Below are 27,280 nucleotides of genomic sequence, written 5' to 3' on the forward strand. Positions count from 1 at the left end.
TGCGGTTCTCGCCCAAGGTCAAATTTTAATTCTGCTTTGGCAAATGTGACGTAGAGTACTGTTAAAAATACTAAAATAAAATAAAATAAAATAAATCAATGCTCACGTTAATCATGTTTGCTTTGTTAATCCACCATTAAAACTCCTGCATTTTTAAACATTACATATGATTCATCAGTTCCATTGCTTTAATTTTGGACATGGTTAAAGCATTAATGTGATCTTTGCAGTGGAAGATGACACTTTTTTTTTTTTTTTGACATGGTGTTATATCTTGATTAGCAATCTACTCGGCCTAAGGCGTGTCCAAAAAACTGTAATTAGGAACTGTCAGACGAATCAAAGTTTCAACAGTTTCATTATCAATTATCTGACTCTTCAAACCTTATGCTGAAACTCATTAAACATTACATATAAGGCATTATATAACATTATATAATAAAGATCTGTTGAGGAAAATAATCTATGTCCACCTGGATAGTCTACCTGGAAGTCTAAAGTACTGTATAAGAAGATATGTGATGTAAATATCTATCGATTAGGGTTCCTTTCTCTACATTGTGGAACGGGAGTTCAGGGGAAATGTGGAAGTCAGGAAGTCACAGTGCTCGGATCTAAACATTAAATGATGAAATGAGGTTATGAAAACTAAAGTGAACTAACATTTGGGTGGAGGAACATACCTCTTGCCCCTCCTCTTTTCAAGACCCCAATAAATACCATTTACCTACCGTATTTTTCATACGGTATCAATTTTACCAGTCAGATTGCAAGAAGCAGTAAAGCCATCCACTCTTTTGCCCTTCAGCGTTGAGTATTATCAGCCTGTAGACTGCTGCTAACCCTGGCTAGCACTGTTGGAGCAGCATTAACATAACCCACCTGATAACCCCATGGTGAGACATGGTGACACCCGTGTTCCTTACTAGTGTCACATAATGCGCCTTATAATCTAGTGCACCTTATGTAAGAAAATAGACCAGAAAATAGATGTTCATGGGTAGTGCGCCTTATAATCCGATACACCGTATAAAAAAAAATATATATATATATATATATATATATATATATGGTATATTACATACCCTATGTTAGTTCCAACATTTCCAATGGAGGTCTACTACTTACAACTCTGCTGCTATCAACCAGCAATACTGCAATCCATATGTACAAGTCAAGACACTTCATGAACTGGTGCCAACCCAATATTATTGGTTCTTCCCAAGGTTTATTTCCGCTTCCAGTAGAGTTTAACCTGGATTCTGTCATGATCAATAGGTGTTTAGATCTGGATACCACTTTATCTCTTAACTTTAGCATGCTAATGAATTTAACCACACTCCTATTCCTATTGAATTGACGTGCTTTATCTGCAAACAATGAGTTTAACTGATCATATTACTTTCTAAACCAGTATTATCATACTATACTATAGTACTATAGTATTATCGTATTATAATTATATACTCATTTACACTACAGCATTTGAACCACAACCCAACTATGACATTCTGGAGTTTACGCTTACCATACATAATCATAATGCATGAACAAAAACCTTGGAATAGTTCCTGTTTTACTTTGAACTTTTGAGGTCTGGCTCCCTACTGGCTTCCTGTTGGCTTCCTACTACAAGCAGAAGCCACCTAAACCAAACGTTCTTCAAGTTCTCATCCCTGTCTTCATCTGATTGCATGTTCTTAAACTTAATTATGACTAAAACATGATGTGAAGCAAGATGTGGCAACAATATCACAGAATGTGAGACCTTCTGCAAAGAAGACTGGGAGAAAAGTTAATAGTAAGTGTTTCAGCAGCGATTCTGAAATGTAAAACTGCAGTGTACAAATTAGCTCGTGGGTTGTGAAAAAGCGCCAGCCAGGTGGCAGCCCGAGCAGCAGGGTGGAAAAGTGACAGGCGTGAAGCAGCTGATGTTAATTGAATAAGTGATATTTACTGGTGAAGCTGTTTGTCAACACGGCCCTTCAGAGTAGGTCCATTGTCTGTAGCACAAAGGCGGCAGATGTGAACTCCATTAACTTGGTGACACTTTCGGTTAGAGTGAGGAAATCTGTTGGACAATAAGCCACTGGCTTTTTAGTTACAACTGCTGAAGGGCATTTACAACACTGTGGAATCATCAGTCAGCAAAATGCTGTTTATATGCAGTAGAGATGCATTTACAGTAGACTCTTTTAGACAGTCAGACCCTACATTAAAAGACTTATACAATGGAAAAAATAAATAAAATATACCTCTTACTCCACTTACAGCAACATTCATATGGACAAACATATAAAGGCTATATAGGAAGGCTGTTTTCTATCTGTATCACACAAAATATTCCTAATATTGCTATCCTAATATTAAATCTATATTAAAATAAATCCAATAAACTCAAATTTGTATTCCTAAACATGATAAAAAGTGTTCTAAATCACAAATAATTAGTAAAAACAAGCTTGTGTTACTTTTTTTTTTTGTCCAGTGCAGTGGGTGGGGCTAAGCTACTGTTTCATTGGCTGATTTATGATCTATTCTGATGGACAACAGGTCTCAATTAGTGTTCAGTGTCAACAAAACATTCAAAACAATTCTGATTCATCGTAATTGACACAGGGTCTGAAAGGATTAATATGGACCAAACCTGAGATACTAGGGTTGGAAATCATAGGGCATCACACGATACAATACTATAAATATGATATCATCATACAGTGATTCTGTGATACTCATTAAATGACAACACATTTCTCTATGATGCCTCACAGCATCTGTGTTACTGAAGAAGATAAAATACTCCGAAATGATCAACTACCAGAAATTATGGATACATTGGTGTCAGATTCACAGTTTTTATTTGACAACCAATATTCTTTACCACAGGTTAACCCTATTTATTTGATTAGCGCCACTATGTGAAGTAATGGAGCAGTAACTTTAGTAAGTCAAATTGGGGAGGGACAAATCTTAGGAAGTTTAGAGCATGTACAGTATGTTAAAACAAAAATATCGATATTTGATGCCATGTATGAATATACATCAATACGAAACAGTTGAAACAATAAACCACTTGTATATAGATGTTAAACTAATGGTTGAGTGATGGGTCAGCTTTGTACAGAAGTCCCAGTATAGAAAACAAAATGTAGTTTAAAAGATTAGAACATTCTCAGCACTTTTCCACTTTTCCAATATGGAACCGGCACTGTTATGGATCGTAAACCTAATTTTGAACAGGTTTGCCATGTTTACACCAACAAAAGTAGGTTCCAGAACCAGGAATGTTTGTTCATGGTGGGAACTGAAGAATATTAGGTTCTTCAGATCAAACCGTGACCGCTTTGCAATGGTTCCACTAAAGCCTGAATGGAACTGGTTCAAGAACAATAATTCTTTTGGTGGAAAAGTGCTGTCTGAAGGAGATTTCCTTAAACCTACTGTCATAATGCTTGATACCAGGCATGGGTTGTAGGGGTATCTTTAAACTTGGCCTATAGAGCAGTGGAACTGTGTTCTCTGGAATGATGGTGCTCCATCCAGTACTTGAGTTGGGGAGCATTGTATCTTCGGAACATCTTGGAAATGTATGAGGGTGAAAACACTCTGAGAACTTGGCTAGATGGAGTACCAAGAGTGTTACTTATTGTAACACTCTATTTATTGTGTTATTACACATTAATACCACTACACTACATGTACTGTAAAAATCAATAATGTGAATCCAGTACCAGTACAGAAAATACATCACCCAGTAGTAGATAATGGTGATGTTATTAAAGCCTAATGGTGATATTATGCAGCTCCAGTGAGAGGCCTGTACGTGGTTTATGAACCTCTGAGAATTAATCCTGAGGAGTGTTAGGAGTGGACAGAGAAGGATGAGAGAGATGTCTAAGACAAAGATTATAAGAGTGTGTGTGTGTGTGTGTGTTGCGCTCTGTAGAGCATGGAGGGGAAAACACCCATTATCTCAAACTCATCAATGATGGATGATGAAAGCGCTTCTGTTTTGAAGCTGGAGAACATAACAATCCACTGCCAACACTCTGGGAGTCCCTGAGCCACACACACACACACACACACACACACACATACTCACATACACACACAAACCCACACAGATGCTTGCTACAGGCTAAAAAGCACAGAAGCAAGCAGATTTTCCAACAACTGACCCAACACAACAATATTTACTGTCATCTATTCCATTCAAAGCAATTGGTTCCGGAATATTCCGGCGTTTGCGGCGCGCTCCTCTCGCTGTGTAGAGTATTAAATGGGAAAAGCCTTCTTCACACTCTCAAGGATTAAAAGTCTCCTATACTGAGCAGTTTCAGTGGTTTTTGCTGTGCTTTAGTGTGCTGAAATATCATGGAAAATATATTTTTTTCTGTCTTTATGGTGGATTTTTTTTTGTATTAGCAAGTTTGATAATACTTCACTAACTGTTAATTAATTAACAGTGCTTATGAGCCACTCATATACCTCAACTGAATAATCTAAACTAATCAATTAATTAAGTAGTTAAGACATTATTTATCATTACATGTTTTTTTTTTTTTTTTTTTGCAATTAAGTTTTAGTTGAAAGTTTTACAGGTAGCATTTACAGAAGTACAGTACAGTAAACAGACAGTGTTTTATCATCCCTTTTAAACACCCATCCCACCTCACCCACACCCATCCCAGCCCACCCACACCATCCCAGCCCGCCCACACCCATCCCACCTCTCCCACACCCATCCCACCACGCCCACACCCATCCCACCTCTCCCACACCCATCCCACCACACCCACACCCATCCCACCTCTCCCACACCCATCCCACCACGCCCACACCCATCCCACCTCTCCCACACCCATCCCACCCCGCCCACACCCATCCCACCTCTCCCACACCCATCCCACCTCTCCCACACCCATCCCACCTCTCCCACACCCATCCCACCACGCCCACACCCATCCCACCTCGCTCACACCCATCCCAATCACCACACATGTATTTACATATATGCAAAACAGATGCAGTCTTGTACTACAAAATGATTGTGGTAAAAGAAGAATCTTCACATATTTAATTCCATTCAGCCTACCATTAAAGTTTTAAACTAATGTTTCAATTCATTATTATTTACAGCATTCTCAAACATAAAAAATAATATTTTTAATAATGCTTTAACTAGTATCAATTAATAATAAGTTAAGACATTTCTTAACCATTTAACAATGTTTATTACTGTCATATGTACTATTTTTTTTACTGTTATTTGTGATCCTTTTTGTAAAACTTTACCAATAGATTATAGTTGTGTCATATTTTAAGTGAATATAGTCAGAAGTAGCAAAAGTAGCTAGCTGTGCTAAATGCTAACCCAGCATTCTGACAGGCTATTTAACATTATTTACAGGTGTTCACAGCAAAGCTTATTACCTTTCCAACACAATGTTGGGACAAAATAGTGTGGAGCATCCACATGTCTACACTATGTTTGACCATTTTGTCGAGAGGGAAACTCTTTTATGAAACTCTGTTGTAGTAGATGCATCAGGTGATCAGTGTGCCTGTGTGGTAAGATATTAGCCTAAAAGCTAGAGTCTCACAAGCACATGATGCATACACTTCATAACTATAGTCATAGCCATTTCTATTGGTAAGGATTTTCTCTTCTCTGGAATGACTGAGCTCCATTCATGAGTTGAGTAGATCAGGGGTGGTGATCATCCAAAGATTACTGTTATTTTTCCTGATTGCAGTCAAATTCTCAAATTCATTAGAAGATCTTTCCTGAACAGTAGAAACAATTACTCAAATAAAGATTTTAGAAAAAAAAAAAAAACAATACATGAGCAGGTATCCTCAATACTTTTGCCCATATAGAATCATAGGGAATCATTTTTCATTTTTTAGTCAAATAATGTATATTATACTGTTCTAGATGATTAAATGAGTCCCTACATGGCAAATGAAGATTGTCTCGCCCACCCTTGTGGTCTGAAGGGGAAAAACTATGAAACCAGAAATGTTTTCTCCAGGCCTTTAGGGGGAGCCTCGTATGAAAACCAACCAAGGGTTGCATAGTGTGCCTTTAAATCTGCTTCAGGACATTTGGCTTGTGTACACACACAGGTCATATATTGTACATGGTAATAACTAACACCAAGTTCACGTTCCCATTCCCTGCTCTTGGCCTCGGAGGTGTGTCTTCCACATTTTTTCACACTTTGCTCCGTGTTCACACTAACAAATGCAGCGGATGTAAACAGGAGCAGAAATCTCTCTGTTTTTCTATGCTTTCTGACAGAGAAAGGACTTAAATATGAATGAAGAGAGCTTTCACACACACACACACACACACACACACACACTTTCTGGAAGCATGCCACCAGCACACGTGTGAGTGTGTACTGCGCTTGTATCTGAAACTTACACCAACACCCCAAACACCAAACACCAAACACCGGAACAGCTGAGAGACTTCCATCCAGCTCAGGTTTCACACTGCTGACAGCTCACAATCAAATCTCACTCTTTCACTTTACTGCACATGTAGTCAATCAATCATGGCAGATTTATTTATTTTTTGTTGCATTTAATTAGGTAACAAGTGATGAGACAAGTCATTACCCATTTTTAGGGTTTAAGTACTGGAAAATATTTCAAAAAATAAAAAATAATAATGATAATGGTACCATTTTAAATGAAGGCACTTTTATAAAGGGTTAATACATAATTTAAAAATTTGTTTTTTTATGGTTGTTGTAAAAAAAAAAAAAAAAAAAAAAAAAAAAAACATAAATAAGCAGTTACAATACATAAACAGAAAGAGCAAAAGTGACCGGTTATTTATAAAATAGTGATGTCACATATATGTTAACATCAGATTATAAATATATATGTAAACATCAGATTTTCTTTTTTTGAATACTTATCTCACTTTTGTTTTTTTCAGTCAGCATTATGATAGCTAATAAAATGATATAGCAAGATTTTTTTTTATTATTTGTGTTGTAACTGCTTATTTAATCTTTTTTTTTTAGGTATTTACTACCTAATTAATAACCATTAACCACAAAGTCCTTTATAAACAATAAAAAAAAAAAAACATTATAGATGAGTTTTATTTTAAAGTGACATTAAGGGAAGAATGTATTGCTCTCAGGTGCTCTGTGAACTTAGTGATATTTTCTTACTACTTAATATTCCTATATTAAACAATCTTTAATATAGAATATATAAGAAAAACACTTTTTCAAATGTTGATTAAAAAAACTGAATCAAATTGCAAAAAAAAAAGGAAAGAAAACAGAAAGCATGGAACACTGCCGACCAAACAAAATTATTCCAAAAGGGCATGGATAACTCATCCATGAGGTCCCAAAAAAAAAAAAACATACATAAAAGATACAAATTTCCTTGTAAACTCATCTCTGTGCACCTTCCTATGGCAAAACAAGTGCACAAAATTTGGTTAGCAGGCCTGACAGTCATTAAAATATATTTATTCACTTTCTGCTAGACACTGATATTCTTTATTTAGAACTGATATGAAATATTTATTTTGTGATTCTTTTTTTTTGTGTGAATTACAGAGAATTAACATGAACTGCAGCAAAAATGTACAGTTATATATAATAACATGATAATAACAAAGAAACATTTTACTCTTATAAACTGTACAAACTATATACTATATAATAACTGCATATTGTTTGCTATTTACTGCATATTAGACTGCCTCATTTATTTACAACTAGTATGGTTTAATCAATAATATAATAATTACACAGTGTGAGAGTGACAGCTCTCAACATGATCCTGCAAATTTCCTCCCTCTACGACTTTTATTTTATCTGCCTCTGATTTTAAATCCGATAATAATCACATGCTGGTAAAAATAAGGCAGTATGATTGGATCATATCGGCCTTTCTCAGATCGGCTGTGGCTGCTAAGGTGAGTAGAACAGTGCAGCAGCTGCGGGTGATAGTTTCAGCTGCAGCTGGAGGTGGAACTGTTTAATTAGAGGATTAATTACAAACTTGGTAATTAGATTAATTAGTTAATTGTATAATAGGCTCCACTCGTTGCTGTGGCAACACATCTCATCAACGCTCAGGACTCTCAGACTGTTGTAGACTGTACAGAGACTGGCAGAGGAATACGTACATATAAGTACATTAAAAGACTGAATTTATCATTATCATCATATTTTAATTGAAAGCATATTTCTGATTTCTGATTAAAATCAAGCTAAAGTGCTTTACAGAGTGAAAATGTGAAAATGTTTGCATAAATTTGTATAATATTTTAATGATACATAAAAAAGTCACATAAGATCAGACTTATCTATTTAGATTGTATCCAGACTTTTGATAGTTTGGACAGCAAAAAAAAAAAAAAAAAAATCCAGATGTGTAGATCCAGATTCTTCTCAGTCTGAATGCTCTGGTCACCAATATTCTGAGATTCAGAGTATATTTTTTTTGCATCACTCACACATCATCAAACAATGACCACAGAAGTTCAACAGCAAGGCTACATAGTTAATAATATATATGTTGTTACCATACCAACCAAACCAGATTGGTTTGTGTTGTATGAACACGCAAATTCTATTTAATCTTGCGAATTACAATGTGGACATTCATCAAAACTAATCTGATTTGAGAAAAAAATTCAATTTATTTGCCTGCATAGCTATACTGTCATATCATGCATCAGAATGAGTGTTTGAACAGATTGAATCTTATCTCTGTTAATAAATAAGATTTAATCTACAGTTACAGCAGATATAGAATCACCAGTGTAAGGATTTGCATCTATACTGCTGTGTGATGCAACCTAAACCATATTTTTTTCTTCGCTTTTTTATAGCTGAAATGTGTGCCTTTAAATGAATAAATCATACCAGTCCTGCTTATTTTTTATAAACATTTTCTAAACTTTTATTGTGGTAATTTCCACCTCTGCAGTGTCCTCTCAGGTTTAACTGTAGGCGTAGATGGTGTATCACTATGCTTTGTGATCCTTAGCTTCCATGGGGCATTTCAAACGTCATGTGATACTATACTACTTCCTGTTCCATGACGTGTGACATGACATGTCAGTTTATACAATGCCTTTAACTCTATACAGAGTCTTAAGACTAAAGCAACAGATTAGATAAAAGCATTAAACACTACAGTACTAATGCAGAATAATAAAAATATTACACCAGCAATACAGGCTCATAAAAACGCTGAGTTTAATAATAATGTCTGAAAATATACACGAAATCAGACCAAAACAAACATTATAAATGCTACATTAAATTAAGCTGTTACAATAAAGGTTATTTTAGTAAGCAAGCATGTAATTATAAAATAGACAAGGGCGAGGACGAGGTGGTGCCCGCCGTAAAAATAGCGCAGCACAGGCCAGCAGCACTATAAAAACGCTGGCAGACTATTTTTACACCTCAAAATTCATCTGTCACACTCTCTCAGTTCTCTCCACCCACTGATCACTCATTCATCTCCTTCCCGGCCCAGTGTCACAGCTCACACACGCCGCCGCTGGAGAAATGTGAAAACGTGTGATGGAAGTGTGTTTTACTGCGAGTCCTCATTCATCTACAAAACACGTTCCTTTAAAAGCACCCCAGAAATTCCAGTAAACACAGTGCAACCAGTTCCACACATCACAGAAAATACTGTGTCAGTGCAGGATGACGTCTGAGTCTTACTGAAATCATGCTGGTATCAAATAATTTTATTGGTACCTAATTCATATTATTATTAATATTACATTGAGGTAATAGTGAACCTTACAATTAACATTGATGGTGAAAAATCATGGGAAAAAAATTATAGCCTCATAGTATCTTTTCTCATGACTGTTGTCATGTCCCAGCGATGCTAATCTATCTATCTATCTATCTATCTATCTATCTATCTATCTATCTATCTATCTATCTATCTATCTATCTATCTATCTATCTATCTATCTATCTATCTATCTATCTATCAGGCCTTACTTCAACTCCCATTATTTATTTGTCCATGATTTTGTGCACACTGACCTGTGTTCCACCTCACTCACAAGATAACACCTCACAACCTATACTTATAGGACTTATGACCACTTCCAAACTATTGTCTGAGGTATCACTACATGATCAACTTTTATACAGCTTCCCCATGCCTTTTTTTGCATGTCAGTGTAAATCCCAGGGTTTATATTTTAACAATATATAATTTGTGAAGCAACATCTAAAACTATGTAAATATACCTTATATGATCAAAAGTATTGTGGCACCTTTTAACTAGGATGTTGAATGATCACCACCTCAACACATCCTCAACCCAAAAGTATCGGATGGAGCTGGTATTATAGGCATGGTGGGCATTAGGATGCATACGTTGACTAGCAATGGTGCAGCATAAAGTACCAGGTTGTTTTTTTTTTTTTATTTGAAGGGGTGTCCACATACATTTGAACATATCGTAGACCCTGCGCAAGTTTGTTAAACACACACACACAAACACACATTGATGTGCTACACCATGCAAACCTGACTTTTTACCTTAACAATAAACAGAATAAAAAAACGAAAAAATAAAAAAAAACAATGCTGTTCCTTTAAATAAGCTGCTGGCGTACCAGCTGAGATGCGCAAATCGCCTCGTTGTTAAGATACGAATGTGCCAAAGTCAGAGCTCACCTGACTCTTAAAGGGAATGACAACTGGCGCACTGATTGGTTTATTTCATGTTATGCTCAAAACACACCCATGATTAATTAAGAAAATTAGTACATGCCTTTTGTACGTATATTTTTTTGCATCCTCACAATACCAAAGACACATTGACACGCCCAAAATCCAGCTGTGTGATTCGCAATTGACCGATGCGCTATAGATTGCTAAAATAGGGCCCATACAGTTAGTTTTCCAGCAGGGATTAAGCTTAGTCTTGGACTACACAACAATTTAAAGGGAGATTTCCCATTAAAAGGGAAATGCAGTATTAAAAAAAAAAAGCCCATCTTTAGTGGATATGGAAAACACATCATGTGTTATTTCATATCCCATCTGATCTGTTTCTAATGTAAGCCAGACAAGCCTTTACACTGGCTGCACTCAACTGTGTCTTATTGTTACCTGTAAGTTTGTATCGTTGCTGAGTTTGGGTTAAAACCCCTCATGCCCTCTTTTTTAAACCCCATAATCCCATTCCAGCCTGTTTTCTTCAAAAGCACCATTACCAAACACACAGAGCGTATCATTGTCTCTGACTCTTGCCATTTTCTCCTCTAAAAACTGCAGCACTGCACTCACAGAGTTGTTTTCTTGCTTGGTTTGTACTGTTTTTACTGTACTTACACACTCATACAACCTAACATTTTCAAAACAATGTATTTCAAAAGACTGAAACAGAGAAAGAGCGTCTCTAACTGTTGAGCAGTGACCCCAAACCCGCCTACTGGACGTCCACCTTCCTACAACACATCGGGTATAACTTTCAAACTTTCAAACACCTGAATTATATCTGTTTTTTTCTGTATTTCTGTTCATTTTTATTCGTTATTTTGTTATTCAATACAGTTATAATAGGTAAATAATACAATTTAATTTAATGCTTTGTTAGCCTGTCAAACTATATATAATCGTGTTTATTCCAGTCCTATATATAATAAAAAAAAATAAAAAAAACTTGTATGTGTCTTCAGAGTGCATTTGAAAATAATTGTGATGCATACTTATATAATTAAACCATGTCATAATATGATGATTTTCTTCTATTCAAGTCAAGTAAATCAAGTACTGCGTTTTATTTAATGAGTTAATAGGACTCCTGTAACACAATCAAGTTATAGTGAACACTTCTCAGTGATTACCTCCCCAGTGGAGGCTGTTTACTGCCACCGTTTACAAGGCACTCCTAGACCACCTACAGTGAATAGAGGGAATACAGGGAATACAGGGAACTCAGCGCTGGAGCATGATACAGGAAAATGATACAGGAACGGAGATGTATTGGCATGAAGATGGAGTTCAAGTAGTGAGAGGATGCATGAGATGTAGGAGTGGTGGAGGAATAGGGACGATATCCCATGTGAATTCCATGTGGAATTTATATGGCATTGCAATGCATTAGTATGGGTATGGTATGGAAGTGGAATAATGTAGGAATGGTGTTGCGAGGGTAAAGAAATTGAGGGCTACTACTGTGGAAATGACAAAGGAAGAGTGTGAGGTTGGTGTTGAAATAGTGTGGAAATTTAAATGGAGCAGAAAGAGAAGGATACAGGAATGGTATGGCAATTGTGTGGGCCTTATAAAATAGTGTACCGTATTTGTCAGACTATAAGGGCACTTAAAATCTTTTACATTTCTCAGAAATTTCTCACCTATAGGAGACATAGCATTTCTGCACTTTGTCTACATGATCCAGTGACTCCCAGTGGTGTAAAATGACCTCTTATTTGTCCAATGTGGGCATTCGTACACTAATTACATCAGAAAAAAAACATGGTGACACACTTGTTCACTTTGATGTAGGCACCCTTAGTAGTGTACAACATTAAAATAATGTTTTATGATGGGATTTTTTGTGATAATAAAGTTTAAGTGTTCGTCAAAACAACTGAATAATGTTGAAAATAAAGTAAATAAAGTTTGACTTATCTGATGATTTTGTTTCACTTAATGCACTTTATAATCTGGTGCTAATTATACGTATGGAAATAGACCTGTTCATTGAAAGTGCAACTTATAATCTAGTGCAAATGATGAAAATGATGTAGATATTATGCAAGGAGAGTGTTGTAAATGTTCTGAGGTTGTGATGGAATGGTGTAAGAATTGTGGCGAAATGGCATTTGAAATGGTGTGGAAATAATATTGGAAATTTTGCCAGAATGGTATGGGAATGATGTTGATATATGACTATATATAAATTGTGGCAGAATAATCTGACAATTTTATGGATATTGTGTGGGAAATAGTGTGGTAATGGTGTAGCATTTGTGCTGGAATGGTTGATGTGGCAATGCTCTACCAATGATTGTGTTGAAATGGTGTGGAAATAGCATTGACAATGATGTACAAGATATTGTGTGAGAATAGTGCTTGGATGGCATTAAAATAAAATAGTAAATGTGCTTAAATGCTGCTTGGATAGTGTTAAAAAGGTGGAAATGATGTAGCAGCTATGTCTAGTTCTGATTATCTACAAATGATAAAGAAACAGTACTGGAATGGTATGTAAATAGTATAAGGAATTGCGCTGATAGTGTTGGAATTGTGGGAATAGCATTGTGATGATGTAAACATTATATGGGAAAATTATTGACGTATTGAAGATCGGTGTGGAAATGGGTTGGGATATTGTTGGGATAGTGTAAGAAATGTGCCGTTGTTGGATGTGGAATTGTGTTGCAATGGTGTAGGATTTGTAATAAAATTGTTTGGCGGCCGGCAATTTACAAAAATACATTATATTATGTTGGGAATTTTGCTGGAACAGAGCTGAAATGGTGCTGGAATGCTGGAAAAGTTGTGGCAGTTATGTGGAAAAAAAGTGTATTGGAGTTTTTAATGGAAACAGTACTGGAATTGTATTGAAACAGGATTGGAATGGCAGTGTGAAAGTATTAGAACAGTGTAAGAGCTGAGTTGAGCTGGAATGGTGTGTGGATGGTGTGGAAGTTATCTATAAAGTATGACGAGATATGGCTGGAACGGTGCTTGAGGAATTATGTGCAAATAATGTGGGAAGAATGTGGGAATGGTGTGAATATAGTATAGGAAATTTGCTGGAATGGGGTGTAGATAGTGTGGCAATTACTACACAGTAGTAGGAACAGCCCAGGAATGGTGCGGAAATTGAACAGAAACGGTGCTAAAACTGTGCAGGAGTGGTGTTGGAACAGTGCGACAAGACAGCATGGCATAGGAACTGTGCTGTAATGACTTGTGGATGATCTCCAAACTCCAACCATCAACCCAATTAAACTCCTCCATCAGCAGCCGCCCCTTTTACTCGGCGCTCTGTTTTTGTCTGTCTGAGTCTGTCTGAGTCTGGGCTCGGGGTGATTTGCAGACGCTGCCTGTTACCCAGAAACCCCTAAAAGGACTTCTGAAGCTTCTGGCTTCTTAATCATTAATGACCCCAGCTAGACCACAAACCTGAGGTATTAAAATGTATATCAATAAATAAATAGCTGCGGGCGCGTTCCAAATTAACAGAGAAGCTGCCGCGCCGAGTCTACGTGGGCTTCATTGGGAAGTATTTAAATAATGAATACCCACTAATTATACCCCAAAGTTATTAGATTATAAATTAAAGTCGTTGTGAAGTGTGTGTTTGCTGCATAGCAACTGGTGGAGGGATTAATGCGGCTAATTATTTCAGGGCCCGTCGAAGGAGGATAACATTTCAACAACGTGAAGCTTTTTTTTTTTTTTTTTTTTTTTTTTTGTACATTTGTGTTTGGTATGTATACTAATTGTATAAAACATAATAATAATAATAATAATAATAATAATAATAATAATAATAATAATAATAATAATAATAATAATAATAATAATAATAATGATTAATGGAGAATGGCATCATGTTTGTAACAGTTTCAATCAGAGACTGTAGAAAAAAAAGATGGACGCCGTGTCGCCGTTCCCATTCATTCAATGAAAATAAGGCCAAAATCTTTCGCCATGTTGGCGATCCTGAAGCCCGAGTCTGTGGAGCGCAGTAGAGACCAGAGGAGGGAGAAAGACTGTGGAGAGACAGCCTACTCATTTAAATAACCCCGCCCACCTGACGGCTGCCTCCACAGAGCTATACACAGTCTATGGTCCCGCACATACAGTGATTGTCCCCACCCCGGCTATAGGTGTAACCCAGCCCTTTTACACACCAATAACCACACCTTCTTGAATAGAGCTGAATAACGTTTTAAAAAACGAATTCTTTTTAACAATATAAGAAGAGGTTACACTAGCTGCTGCATTTAAATAATGGAGGTAGAATTACAGCATATTGGAGAAAAAAACAACAAAAAAAACTTGATTAAAAGTTGTCTGTTTTGCCATTGAAACCTATGGTAATGGGTGGGGTTACACAGCTTTCTGCAACCGAACAGCAGGGGGCGCCTGACCTGTGGTGGCTTCACTTTTTTTTGAGAGACGATGCTCTGTCCAGCTATACACAGTCTATGGTTTCAATAGTTGAACGATTGTGTTCTGCATTAATCAAAAAAGAAAAAGAAAATAAGAAAAAAAAAACGAGCTCACATCCAAAGTCGCCTTATTTATTTCCTGACAATAATAATATGTCGAACACGAAGAAGGAACACGAAGCACTGACCCATGCACAGCGCATGTAGACCCTGCTTGCTTAATGCCTGGTGATGAAAGGCATTTTAATTAGCTGATATGCATGCTTTTTAATTAAATGCAAACTCAATCTCAGCGGTGGCTGCTAATACTAAAAGCCGCGTCAGGGAGAGAAACGGCGCGGGGTTAGTTAGTTTTTTTTTTTTTCATCGAGGCGGACAATTCCAGGCGAGAAGCACGACGACAACAAGGGTGACGTGTGGCGAGCGCGAATCGGCGGCGCGCGCTTTCAAGCGCAGCCCCAAAAATAACGCTCTCACAACCGGCGACCTGAAGGGTAGCAGCCTCGCGTCGTCTCTGAGGAATGTTTTGTTTGAGAGAAGTTTCGTTTGAAGCTTACACCTCTCATGCAAGCGCAGATAGAAGCGTTTAGCGCGCCGGATCTCCTGCCGAGCCCAAACGGAGCCTCTTCACATTCCCGGCTTCTCTTTGGTTCTTTAAGCTCTTCCAGGAAACTGACAACGACAGGCCTGTCAGCGGCGTTCAAACACAAAACTTAAGCCTTTTCTCCTTCTCCTGTTCCACCATTCTCCTCGTGTGATGACTGCGATTGCGCGAGAGCTAACAAACATCTGTAATTCCAGACTAGCGGACTAGCGGTAAACACTAAACACCAAAAAATGAAGAGAAAGGAATCAAAGAAAATGCTGCCAACATCAAAAGGTTAATTTAATCGTCAAAAAATAAATAAATAAATAAAAAAAAAGAAATGAGAAAAGAAAAGAAAAGAAAGAAACCAAGTCCTCCTCTGAGCTCGCGGTTGGAGCAGATCATACAGAGTTGACAAATTAATCCTCCAGGCCGGTTTCTACAAAAGACTTCCTCCTGAATCAGCTGCGCGCGCCGCGCGGCCATTGAAAGATTTGTGCGGCGAGCACAATGCCTCGGCGCGAGAATGCAGAGAAATGTCTTAAAGCGAAAATGAAAACCCAATCCGCGCTCGCTTACCGCCGCTGCCATTGTGGGCCGCAGTCAAAAGAAGAGAAGAGTGTGCTCCACACTATTCCTCACAATCAGCCTTCTCTCTCTCTGTGCACCTTCTCACCCAACTTACTTTCCTCTCACTGGCCTTGGAGGAGCTGAACGCACACAGATGTAGGGTGCAGTATGCCAAAGTACAGAAGACTGGAATGAAACAAATACAAAACCAAGATTTTTGTTCTCAATATATTAGAATTCGAGTTTGAAGGCAATGCGTCACGGAAAAGGGAAAAAAAAAACATTTAAGAAACTAGCGCAAGGTCAAGAGAACTTATTGAACTACAGCAGAACTCAAAACTGAGAGTAAAGTGAATTGAAGAAACTAAGCAAAACTATATAGCAACATATACAGGAGTTGAGGTGCACATTGAATTCTGCCGTGATTTGTTCAGCCGTGGTTTTATGTTTTTTGGATACAACCCGGGTTAGCACCCGAACATCCCTTTCAGACAGCTTCCTCTTACAGCGTCCACAGTTAATCCTGTTGGATGTGGTTGGTCCTTCTTGGTGGTATGCTTACATTACCCTGGATACCGTGGCTCTTGATACATCACAAAGACTTGCTGTCTTGGTCACAGATGCGCCAGCAAGACGTGCACCAACTATTTGTCCTCTTTGGAACTCTGGTATGTCACCCATAATGTTGTGTGCATTGCAATATTTTGAGTAAAACTGTGCTCTTACCCTGCTAATTGAACCTTCACACTCTGCTCTTACTGGTGCAATAATGTGCAATTAATAAAGATTGGGCACCAGGCTGGTCTAATTTGGCCATTAAACCTCACTAACACACACTAAAATGACAGGTGTTTCAGTTTCATTGTCCAACCCCTTGTATATTCTATTGAATATTTTAGCAACACATGTGAATGGATTTTTTTTCATGCATACAGAAGTTTTCAGCTCATTACGAAGTCACACAAATCTTTGTACAGGCGTCCCCAATACATTTGCCCATACAGTGAATATGATTAGGTATATGATACTGTAGTTTCTTGTTAAATATATACTCTAAGTGTAAGTGGAGCTGTTACCCACGCCAGCGCTTGCTTTAATTCGACCCTCATGATATTTCAGCCCTGGCACCTTACTGTTAATTACGACTAATCAAAGTGAGGACACTCGATGTGTCTCTTTAAAGCCCAGCCAATGTGGCTGCTGTATACGGGCTGATTAAATAATTAAATCAGGTTCAGCTAATAACTGAAAGCTGAAAGCTACACCGAGTCTGGAGTCAGACTTCAAAGCTCCTCAGTATTTAACTTCAGAGAAATAAACTTTGCGCCGGCACTTTGACGGCCTATCTGGGCAGAGATGGACCTTTTTTATATGCTTAATTATTTTCTGACATGAAAGTGGATTCTATATTAACTTCCCTTCTCTCTCACCTTGCTTCGACCTGACGGACGTGACGCTGCTGAACTAGACTTCAGCTCAGTTTCTTTTTCCGGCAGAATCAGACTCTGTGCTTTGAAAATGAATAGAAAGAAATCGATCTGATTGGAGGATCTTCTTTAGCTTTCTTTAAAATGTCATCACTTAAAGTGACAGTTTGGCAAAATAAATATTTAGTTCAGTTTTAGATTTTAAGCTGGAGTTACACTACATGACTACATAGCCTGATTTTAACCCTGATTTCCAGTAGTTGCCTCTTGTCTATAGACTAGTCCATAGAAAATGAGTATTACAAAGAGTTGTCAAGGTATGCAGGGTCAAATAACACACCATAACATGCCAGAGAAAAATGGTCATAAACAAGAACAATCCAGAACAAGAAAGTAATGCATTGTAAAGCAGGACAAACCAAACAATACTCAGCAACAAGTGTGTGTGTGCTAAAGGGTCTTATGTACTGTGGTCACAGGTGAATTCAATATTCTGGTGATTGGCCTCCTGGAGGTGCCGTGTGCAGAGACAGGTGATCGTGTGAGCGTGTGATGTCAGGCATGACAGCATGATGGGCTGAGACTTTTGAGACCTCAAAATGGCTTTTAACTTAAGTCACAGAAAATCATTAAACATCAAACATATCAGAAACTGTATTTTTCCTGTCTTTTTCTTTTAAAGTCATATGAGCACTGGATGTCAGTCTATAGGCAGATTTCTTTCAAATTGTTTAAAGCTTAAATTTCCAGTATTTTTAGTGTTAGCCGCTAACCGCTGGACTAATTAAAATCAAAAAAGAGTTCCGGTAATTCAGGGCACTATCAGCTAGTGGTTTGTCCCACGTAGCTTGTTTTAACACAGTAAACACTCAGACTGCAGTCCCATATACTCATCTCTAAATGGAGAAAGAGCTAGAGTTGTGGTTAGCGGCTAATGCTAATGCTGCTGCTCCCAGCCTTAGTGCTGGAGAAAGTTCACTGAAAACTCGCCCCTATAAGGCTGTACTACTACTTAAGTTAAGCTTTACTGCTCCTTGATACCTGGTAGACTGGTAGAATTAATACATGAGGCGCACCAGATAACTGTCGATTTTTGGGAATTTTAAAGTATTTTAAGTGTGTACTATAGTCTGAAAAATACGGTACCCTCAAGAAGATCTTTCCTGTATCTTCAGAGGGTCAGGGCCAGTTTTTGAATGAGATTTTCAGCTCGACTATCGATTTGATAATTCTAAATTGACATGTATGATACGCCCGGCCGCCCCCGTAAGCAGCACTAAAAGCGCTCTAATGGGAAAGAAACCAAATCTGATTCGGTCATCCTGTCTGACAGTGACCTCTAATCGAAGCTGCCATGTGGGTCCACTACGGCCCCTCTGAGTGTGTACAATATTTGATTAAGCGCTGGTCTCCATGGCACCGCTGGGTTTGTGTGCTAATTAATTACCAGGCTTAAGAGCTTGTACATAATTGGTGTGTACACCACCATCAATTCCATTAAAAAGAGCAATTATCACCAACCTTATGCAAATGACTCTCCCACCGTCTCTCATCAAATTAAAAGGAGACACTTGAGCTGTGCCCTGCTGTTCCATATTCCACTTTTAACACAGAACTAAGACACACTATGGAGTATCTCCAACATTCCAGAGTACGCACCAGTAATTATATACGACTTGTGATATGTGAAGATGAGTGAGTGTGCTTGAATTCAGGAAGCTATCTCCTAGCTTCACTACCATTTATTGTCCCAGCTTAGCCTTGTTAGCATTGTTCCAACTTAGCATTGTTAGCAGTTTAACATTATTAGTTACTTAAGCAATAATACATCTGAGGTTTGTGCTATAACTTGTAATAATATCAACTCCTAACCTGATATTGGTGCCTGATAATGTGGGTATAATATGTATTTTTAAATCGCTGGGCTTTTATTTGTGGGACCACGTCTTTGTCTGCGCCGACTGTTGGAAATATGGCGATTCTCAACTGTGTCTATGGGATCCAGTGGCTCCCAGTGTTGTATAATGAGATCACATTTGGTTTGTATTTGGTTTGTAAGCACTGCATCACTGCTGGGTTACCTGTATGTGGCGAAGTAATACATGGAAAGCTTCGGTTACAGTGCATTACCGGCTGATAATGTCACTATATTCATATTCTTGACATCTCTGACCAATCAGAGGAGACCGTGTGCCCATGTGGTTTGTTGGGATGCATTTTGGTGCATTTAGGTGTTTGCCTGTGTGAAAACAAACCAAACCTAGTGGGTAACACTCCAAGGAAACAAACTCATCAACTGATTCGGACAAAGAAACAAACTACAAGTGTTATAATGCCCTTAGACCGGGTTTATCTTGGTTTTTGATTTGGTCTTTTTGCCCTCTTTTGCTCTGTTCATCAGCTGTTATGGTGATTGTTCTGTTTTTGGTGCTCACATCCCTGACCTGGCCTGACCTACACATCATTCTTTTGGAATGCTTTTTTACTTTTAAAACTCTTCTCTGATTTTACATCTGCAAGCATTTGGTGAGCCACAGTGTTACTTGTCCAGATCAGAACGCATTCTTAAAAAAAAAAAAAAAAAAAAAAAAAAAAACAGATCTTTGGAGAGCTTCCATAAAATAACTATTTTTTTCTTCAACAGAAGCATCTGTTTTGTAAATGAGATGCACAAGTGTGTAGAACCATTTTAAAGTTTAAAGAAGTTCTGAATAATTAAAAAGCTGTACACAAACTAAAAGCTTTTTTTTTTCCTGTAACTGTATGTACAATATAAACCACTTAAACCTTATTTAAGGGAAGCAGAATACATAGTATGCGTAAATTAGTATCAGGTACAACAATAACATTCATATAAAAAAAATAACTGAATTGTTTAAAAAAATTGCATGAATTTTCCAAAGCTATACCCCTCAGAGAAGGGGTGACGATAAATGCATGTAAATAATGATATATTTTTTAATCAGGAAATATGTAAGAATTTATTTTATAAATTAACTAAAATAAAAAAAAATAATAATTCAAAGCATTAGTCTGAGTTTTTTTTTTTTTTTTAGTTGCTACAGGACTCTGACTGACAGCGGTTTTAACCAATCAAAGCTTTTTAAAATGGCTTCTGCCCTTGTGACTGCGTGCCCCTTCTCCTGATTTTGAGAAGGGTGTAGTAATAAATCTATTAGCAAAGTCAAAGGACAGTCTAACCAATCAAAATTCATGATTTTCACTCCGGGGGCGGGGCCATGACTGTCTTACCCCTTCTCACTTCCTGGATTATTTCAGTTCATATCACTATCATAGAACTGCGGCTGCAAATCAGACAGATATTGTGTGTCATCATATTAAAAAGCCTTTTTTTTAAAGGCTGTCCTTCAATGTGCAACTAATTCACAATAATAGGCCACCTGACTGGTGAGTTTTTGTGTGTACTTAATGTTTTGGCTGCTCTGGTGTATTGTATTAGACATACTAATGAGTGATCTTTGTTGAACGGTTGTACTTGTAGGCAAATTAAACATGTATTGTTCTATTGGGTCTATTGTATACTTTTGTAGTTTGTAGCTGTTGTATTTGGGGGCTATTGATGTGTATTAAGTTAATATAACTAAGTCAAGACATGGAATATGTAGTTATTGTAATATTTATCCATGTGTCGGTCGGCCGGCGGCAGGGTGGGGGGGCATGGGGGAGTGGTTGCAGAAGGGGGACCCACTATATTCACTGCACGCCACTGGAATCTACATATATTCATCTCACTCAAACACAAACACATAAACAGCTAGTTGTGACCTTGGGGAAGCAGTATCTCGTTCAGGTCTAAAGTATGTGTGATGGGGAGGGTAAAGTAGGTCACAGGAGTGCTCTCACTGAAAAAAAAAAAAAAAAAAAAATATATATATATATATATATATATATATATATACGTATATATATATATATATATATATATATATATATATATATATATATATATATATATACGTATATATATATATATATATATATATATATATATATATATATATATATATATATATATATATATATACGTATATATATATATATGTATATAAAAAAATCTCCCTCAAATCTCTGGCGTGCGAGAGCTCAACAGGGAAATCATCTCTAAATAAATCAAATAGGTGTTGAGACCAAAAAATGCTCGAGAGGCAGAGTAGCAGGAGAGAGATGTGATTGGTGCATAAATACTCACACCTCTCCATACGTAGCGAGCACTTAAGGAAGAAAGAAAAAAAAAAAGTGACCTCACGCAGCGCTCTGGATTATTAACTGATCAAACACAGCTCCATCAATCTAGTATTTATATCTGACTCACTTTGTTCAAGGTGAAGAAACACGTTCTTGGCGCGTTTCCAGCTGAACTGGACTTGCCGGTGGGTGGAAAGTGCGTGGGCGGCATTTTTTTATGCTTAAAAATCACTAAAATCACAAAAGAAAAATGCAAAAGGTTTAATGGAAAAGTTGATTAAATTATCTAAATTATCTAAATGGTTGTCTAAAAAATAGGCCACTGTCCCACTTTATAATAAGTGTCCCTATGTAGTTACACGGTAACAATCCAGTAGTTACACAACTACAGTGTAACTACTGATGAAGTACACATTGTTACAGATTAACTACAGAGGTACAGGTTATGTAATTACACATGTGTGTTAAGGTTAATTTTGACTTGTGTAAGTACACATGTGTACTAGGGGGAGTGTACTTACACAAGTAATAGAGCAAGTGTACTTACACATGTGTAACAATGTGTGTACTCAATCAGCCCTAATTACATACTACACAATAGCTGTTGGATAAGTTTATCCTCAACTTATCACACATACTATTACACATGTGTAAGTACACATGTATAATTACATAACCTGTATTTCTGTAGTTAATCTGTAACAATGTGTACTTCATCAGTAGTTACACTGTAGTTACATGGATTGTTACTGTGTAACTACATAGTACTTAAGGACACTTATTATAAAGTGGGACCTAGGCCACAGCTGAGAAAGAAGTGGAAGCAAGAGACTGATGCATTTAATGTCACGTTATTTGTAGCTTTTTGCACATGTAAAGGTTTAATAATTATAGAATTACTTAATAATTAGTCATGTATTGTAGTAAAAAAGTCATATTATCAAAAACTGGGTTGGTTTTAGCAGTTGGTGAATTTTTATTTTTGAAAGAATCTGTATTTTAAACCCAGGTGACCAGTATCAGGTACCAGTACATATTGGTAATTCTATTGGAAATAACTACAATTTCACTGTGTAGAAGTGGCATTGAACCCCTGTAACTCAGACTAGGGGCCCTGTTTTAGCAAACCGAACACTATGCAGTGTGATTTAGAACATGTCAGTATGTATTTGTTATCGTAACGACAGGAAAAGTACACCTTGCATTGCTCAAAACACACAGAAAAGGCTAATATATACTAATTCTCTTAAATAATAATGGGTGTGTTTTGTGCATAGCATGTAATTACCCAATCAGCAAGTCAGTTATCATTCCTTTTAAGAGTCAGGTGACTGACCTGCTTGTTGGTGCTGTGAAGGTGCGTGAGCAGGTGATTTATGGGAACAGCAATATTACTTTATTTAGTATTCTGTATATTGTTAATGTAAAAGTCGGCTTTGATGCACCTGCATTGCCAGGATAGCAATGAACATCTGATGGTCGACTGCTGTCAGGGTTTTAATCAGTCAGCACCTGTGTGCCAGAAATGTACCTGAACTGTACTGCACTCTCCAGGCTGTTAAATTGTCTTGTCTTTTTTATTTATTGCATTAATTCTAGTGTTATAGCTCTATGTTGAACATGCATTACACTTTTGCACTTGTTTGTCTATTGTATTGTTGTTCCATGTTGCACCATGTTTCCGGAGGAAGGTGATTTCACTACACTGTGTACCTGTACAGATTTAATGACAATAAAAGCTGGGTTGGTTTCAGGAGAAACAATAAATGTATAGGTGTCCTGAAAACTCTGAACAGGGCAGAAGTTGTCAGATAAATGCATTAATATGTAGAATATGGTCTGAAAAAGTCACCTGTATGTGGTAGGTGGTCCTAATAATCTGGCAACTCAGTGTGCAACAACTTGAAACGGATGAAATGCAGTTGATCCTTTGCCACATGGCAACAGGCAACAAACAAACAATTACTGCACAGAGTGCCAACACTGCACATATCACACAGTACCATTTTCATGCCTCTCACTTAGAGCTCCCTCCCACCCTAATTCCCTTTCCCTCTCTCTCTCTCTCTCTCTCTCTCTCTCTCTCTCTCTCTTTCCCTTTCTCTCTCTCCAGCTCATTCCTCTCTCTCTTTCTCTCCTGTGTTATTGGATTTCATTTATTCATCGAGCTGAGACAAAGCAGGTGTGCGGGCGCTGCTAAAGATTGGGGGATTTAGACCGTGTCTCAGAATCAGTCACTACCACATGATCTGGAACACATTCAGACAGCCTGGGCCAATCAGAGAGGAGCTTTTTTGCACGGCTCCTCAGAATGGCTGTATGGACAGAGACACAATGAACACATGCTCCAGACAGAAGCAGCAACAAGGAGGACAAAAATACACCAGGAAAAAAAAAAAACATTTTAACCACTTTCTTTCCAATTATGGTTTTGTGACTGAAATATGCTGCTTTCGTATGAATCAGAATTATGACAAATAATAATTTACACCATAAAAAAAGTTATTTTAAACATTTTTTTTTTAGTTTTTCTAAAAGCAGTTGAGTGGGTCCCACTTTAGAGTAAGTGTCCCTTAGTACTATGTAGTTACACGGTAACAATCCACGTAACTACAGAGTAACTACTGATGAAGTACACATTGTTACCGATTAACTACAGAGGTACAGGTTATGTAATTACACATGTGTCTTAATGTTCATTTTGACTTGTGTAAATACACATGTGTACCAGGGTGAGTGTCCTTACACAAGTTATAGAGCAAGTGTACTTACACATGTGTAACAATGTGTGTGTACGTACATATATGTAATAGTGTGTGTGATAAGTTGAGTATAAACTTATCCAACAGCTATTGTGTAGTATGTAATTAGGGCTGATTGAGTACACACATGTTGTTACACATGTGTAAGTACACTTGCTCTATTACATGTGTAAGTACACTCCCCCTAGTACACATGTGTACTTACACAAGTCAAAATTAACCTTAATACACATGTGTAATTACATAACCTGTTCCTTTGTAGTTAATCTGTAACAATGTGTACTTCATCAGTAGTTACACTGTAGTTACATGCCTTCAGCAATCACCAAGTAAGAGTGTCTTTACTCCTGAAAGTCTAAGCCAAGGTTAATGTGTTGCATTAAAGTCATTTATTCTGGTTAGTTTTAATTTCACGCTGCAGTTATCAACTAAACACGTTAAAAGAAGTAAAGTTCTACTAGGAGACTCTATATCAACTATATCATTTAATCTTTCAACCAAACCCAGCTTTCCTCTGCTTTTAAAATTATCTTTTTCCCAGTGGCTAGTGGTCCAGCGGTCTTAAGTACTGCCACTATGGTCGAGAGATTGCTGGTTCAAATCCCGGTCATGCAGCTTGCCATTAGCTGTTGGAGCCCTGAGAGTGCAAAAGTGCAAAATTGGCCTTTTTATCTCTCTTTGGGTGGGTAGATGGCGCTCTTTCCACTCATAACTCCAAAGGAGAACATAACATTTCCAACCAGATAAGGACTTGAACCCAAGACCCAATGCAGGGAAGTGAACATGATAACCACTAAGCCACCTTGCCACCATGATGGTTGACAAGAGCATCCAACAACTCAAGCTTACATAAACAAATACTCCACCCCACCATACTCAACCACACCACACCCCATTTCCCATTTCCTAATGCACTGCCAACCATTAGACCACGCCCCCTTTTCAATTGAAAAAAAAAAAAAAAAACTCAGCTAAAAATGACTCACCGGAGTTGGGGTCAGAGTTGCCGTCGGCTTCGGTCCTCTTGTCCGGAGAGGCCTGTTCGTAGAAGTCGTCCTGCGGCTGCACCAGAGGGAGTGGGTGTGTCAGTAGGGGGCCACCGCCCACCGGCTCATGCTCCCCCAATCCACTGTCACTGCAGCTCTCCTGAGAGCCGTCCGGCAGGTGAAACGTGACGCGCCGCTGAGACTGAAAAGAGAAGAGAGAAAGAGAGAGATTTACATTAACAATTTAGGTACCACTTTAAAATAAGACTACCTTTATAAAGGGTTTATAAATTGTTTACAATTAGCTCATTAATGGTTACTAATTAGGTTGTAAATGCCTTAAAAAACATATAACTATATAATAATAATCAGTTATAACACATACGTAGAAAGGGAAACAATGACCTGTTGTTTGTCAAATAGTGAACCCACAGCCATCTATATTTTTGCCCTTTCTATGTATGTGTTATAAGGCATTTACAACCTAGTTATTAACTATTAATAAACTAATTGTAAACAATTTATAAACCCTTTATAAAGGTAGTCTTATGTTAAAGTGGTACCGCAATTTATAACATTGCAAAGATATCAATGTGATATATGTGTCTTAATAAATGCAACATTCAGCTACTAGAAGTTATAGCACTCATTGATGATGCACACACAGCTTGTCTAGTCCCTATATAGAGATGTATACCCAATAGAATAGGACTTTACGAAGAAGATATACAGTATAAAAAAAAAAAAAAAACATGAACTTATTGGCTAATGCTAGGTTTGCAATTGAAGGGTATTGAGCTGTGTAGCGGAGTAGCAGTGCAGCACCATCCAATACTTATGGGATTTAGGGAGATAGGAATATGAGGTGAGATGGTGATCATCCAACACCCTGACTTCACCAATGCTCTTGTCAATGGATTCAATCAAATCCCCACAGCAATGCTCCCAAAACAAATGTTCATATGTTCAGTCTCAAATTGAACAGTGACTAAGCAGGTCTCCCAATACTCGTATATATATGGTATGCATATTTTTTTTACAATGAATATGAGGAGTGTCTGAGAAATGCTTTGTATTAATGTTAAAGTTATCAATTATTAGATAATTTTAATCTAATGTTCTAGCCACAAGCTAATATGCTACTCACAGTATCACCGGTTTTGGACAAAATGATGTAAATTGTTTTATGTAAAAACTTTTATTAACCTCTTAAGACCCTCAATCCTTATACAGTGCCCTCCATAATTATTGGCACCCCTGGTTAAGATGTGTTCTTTAGCTTCTCATAAATTGAGTTTTGTTCAAAATAATATAGGACCACGATGGAAAAAAGAGTAAAATACAACCTTTAACTCAAGTGAATTTATTCAGTAGGAAAAAAATCCCACATTAAGAAATAATTATTTAACATCAAATCATGTGTGCCACAATTATTAGCACCCCTGATGTTAAGTGACAGAAATACTTTTATTACATTTATTTCCTAAGAATTGTTAGGGGTGCCAATAATTGTGGAACAGGTGTTTTTATGAAGAATAATTATTTCTTAGTCAGGGATTTTATTTACCCCTTAAAA

The 27,280-nt window shown here is 37.4% G+C and overlaps 1 protein-coding gene across 1 annotated transcript in view; it reads right to left on the minus strand.

The window, feature by feature from the left end:
• Nucleotides 1-27,280, minus strand: part of LOC103043300 (protocadherin-9) — a 465,410-nt gene that overhangs the window by 129,063 nt on the left and 309,067 nt on the right. Inside the window, exon 4 of the mRNA XM_022675410.2 lies at nucleotides 25,705-25,906. Coding sequence (XP_022531131.1) covers nucleotides 25,705-25,906 — 202 coding nt within the window. The remainder of the gene's footprint in view (nucleotides 1-25,704; nucleotides 25,907-27,280) is intronic.

The sequence above is a fragment of the Astyanax mexicanus genome, chromosome 5 (genome assembly GCF_023375975.1).
Source record: "Astyanax mexicanus isolate ESR-SI-001 chromosome 5, AstMex3_surface, whole genome shotgun sequence".
NCBI classification, from domain to species: Eukaryota; Metazoa; Chordata; class Actinopteri; order Characiformes; family Acestrorhamphidae; genus Astyanax; species Astyanax mexicanus.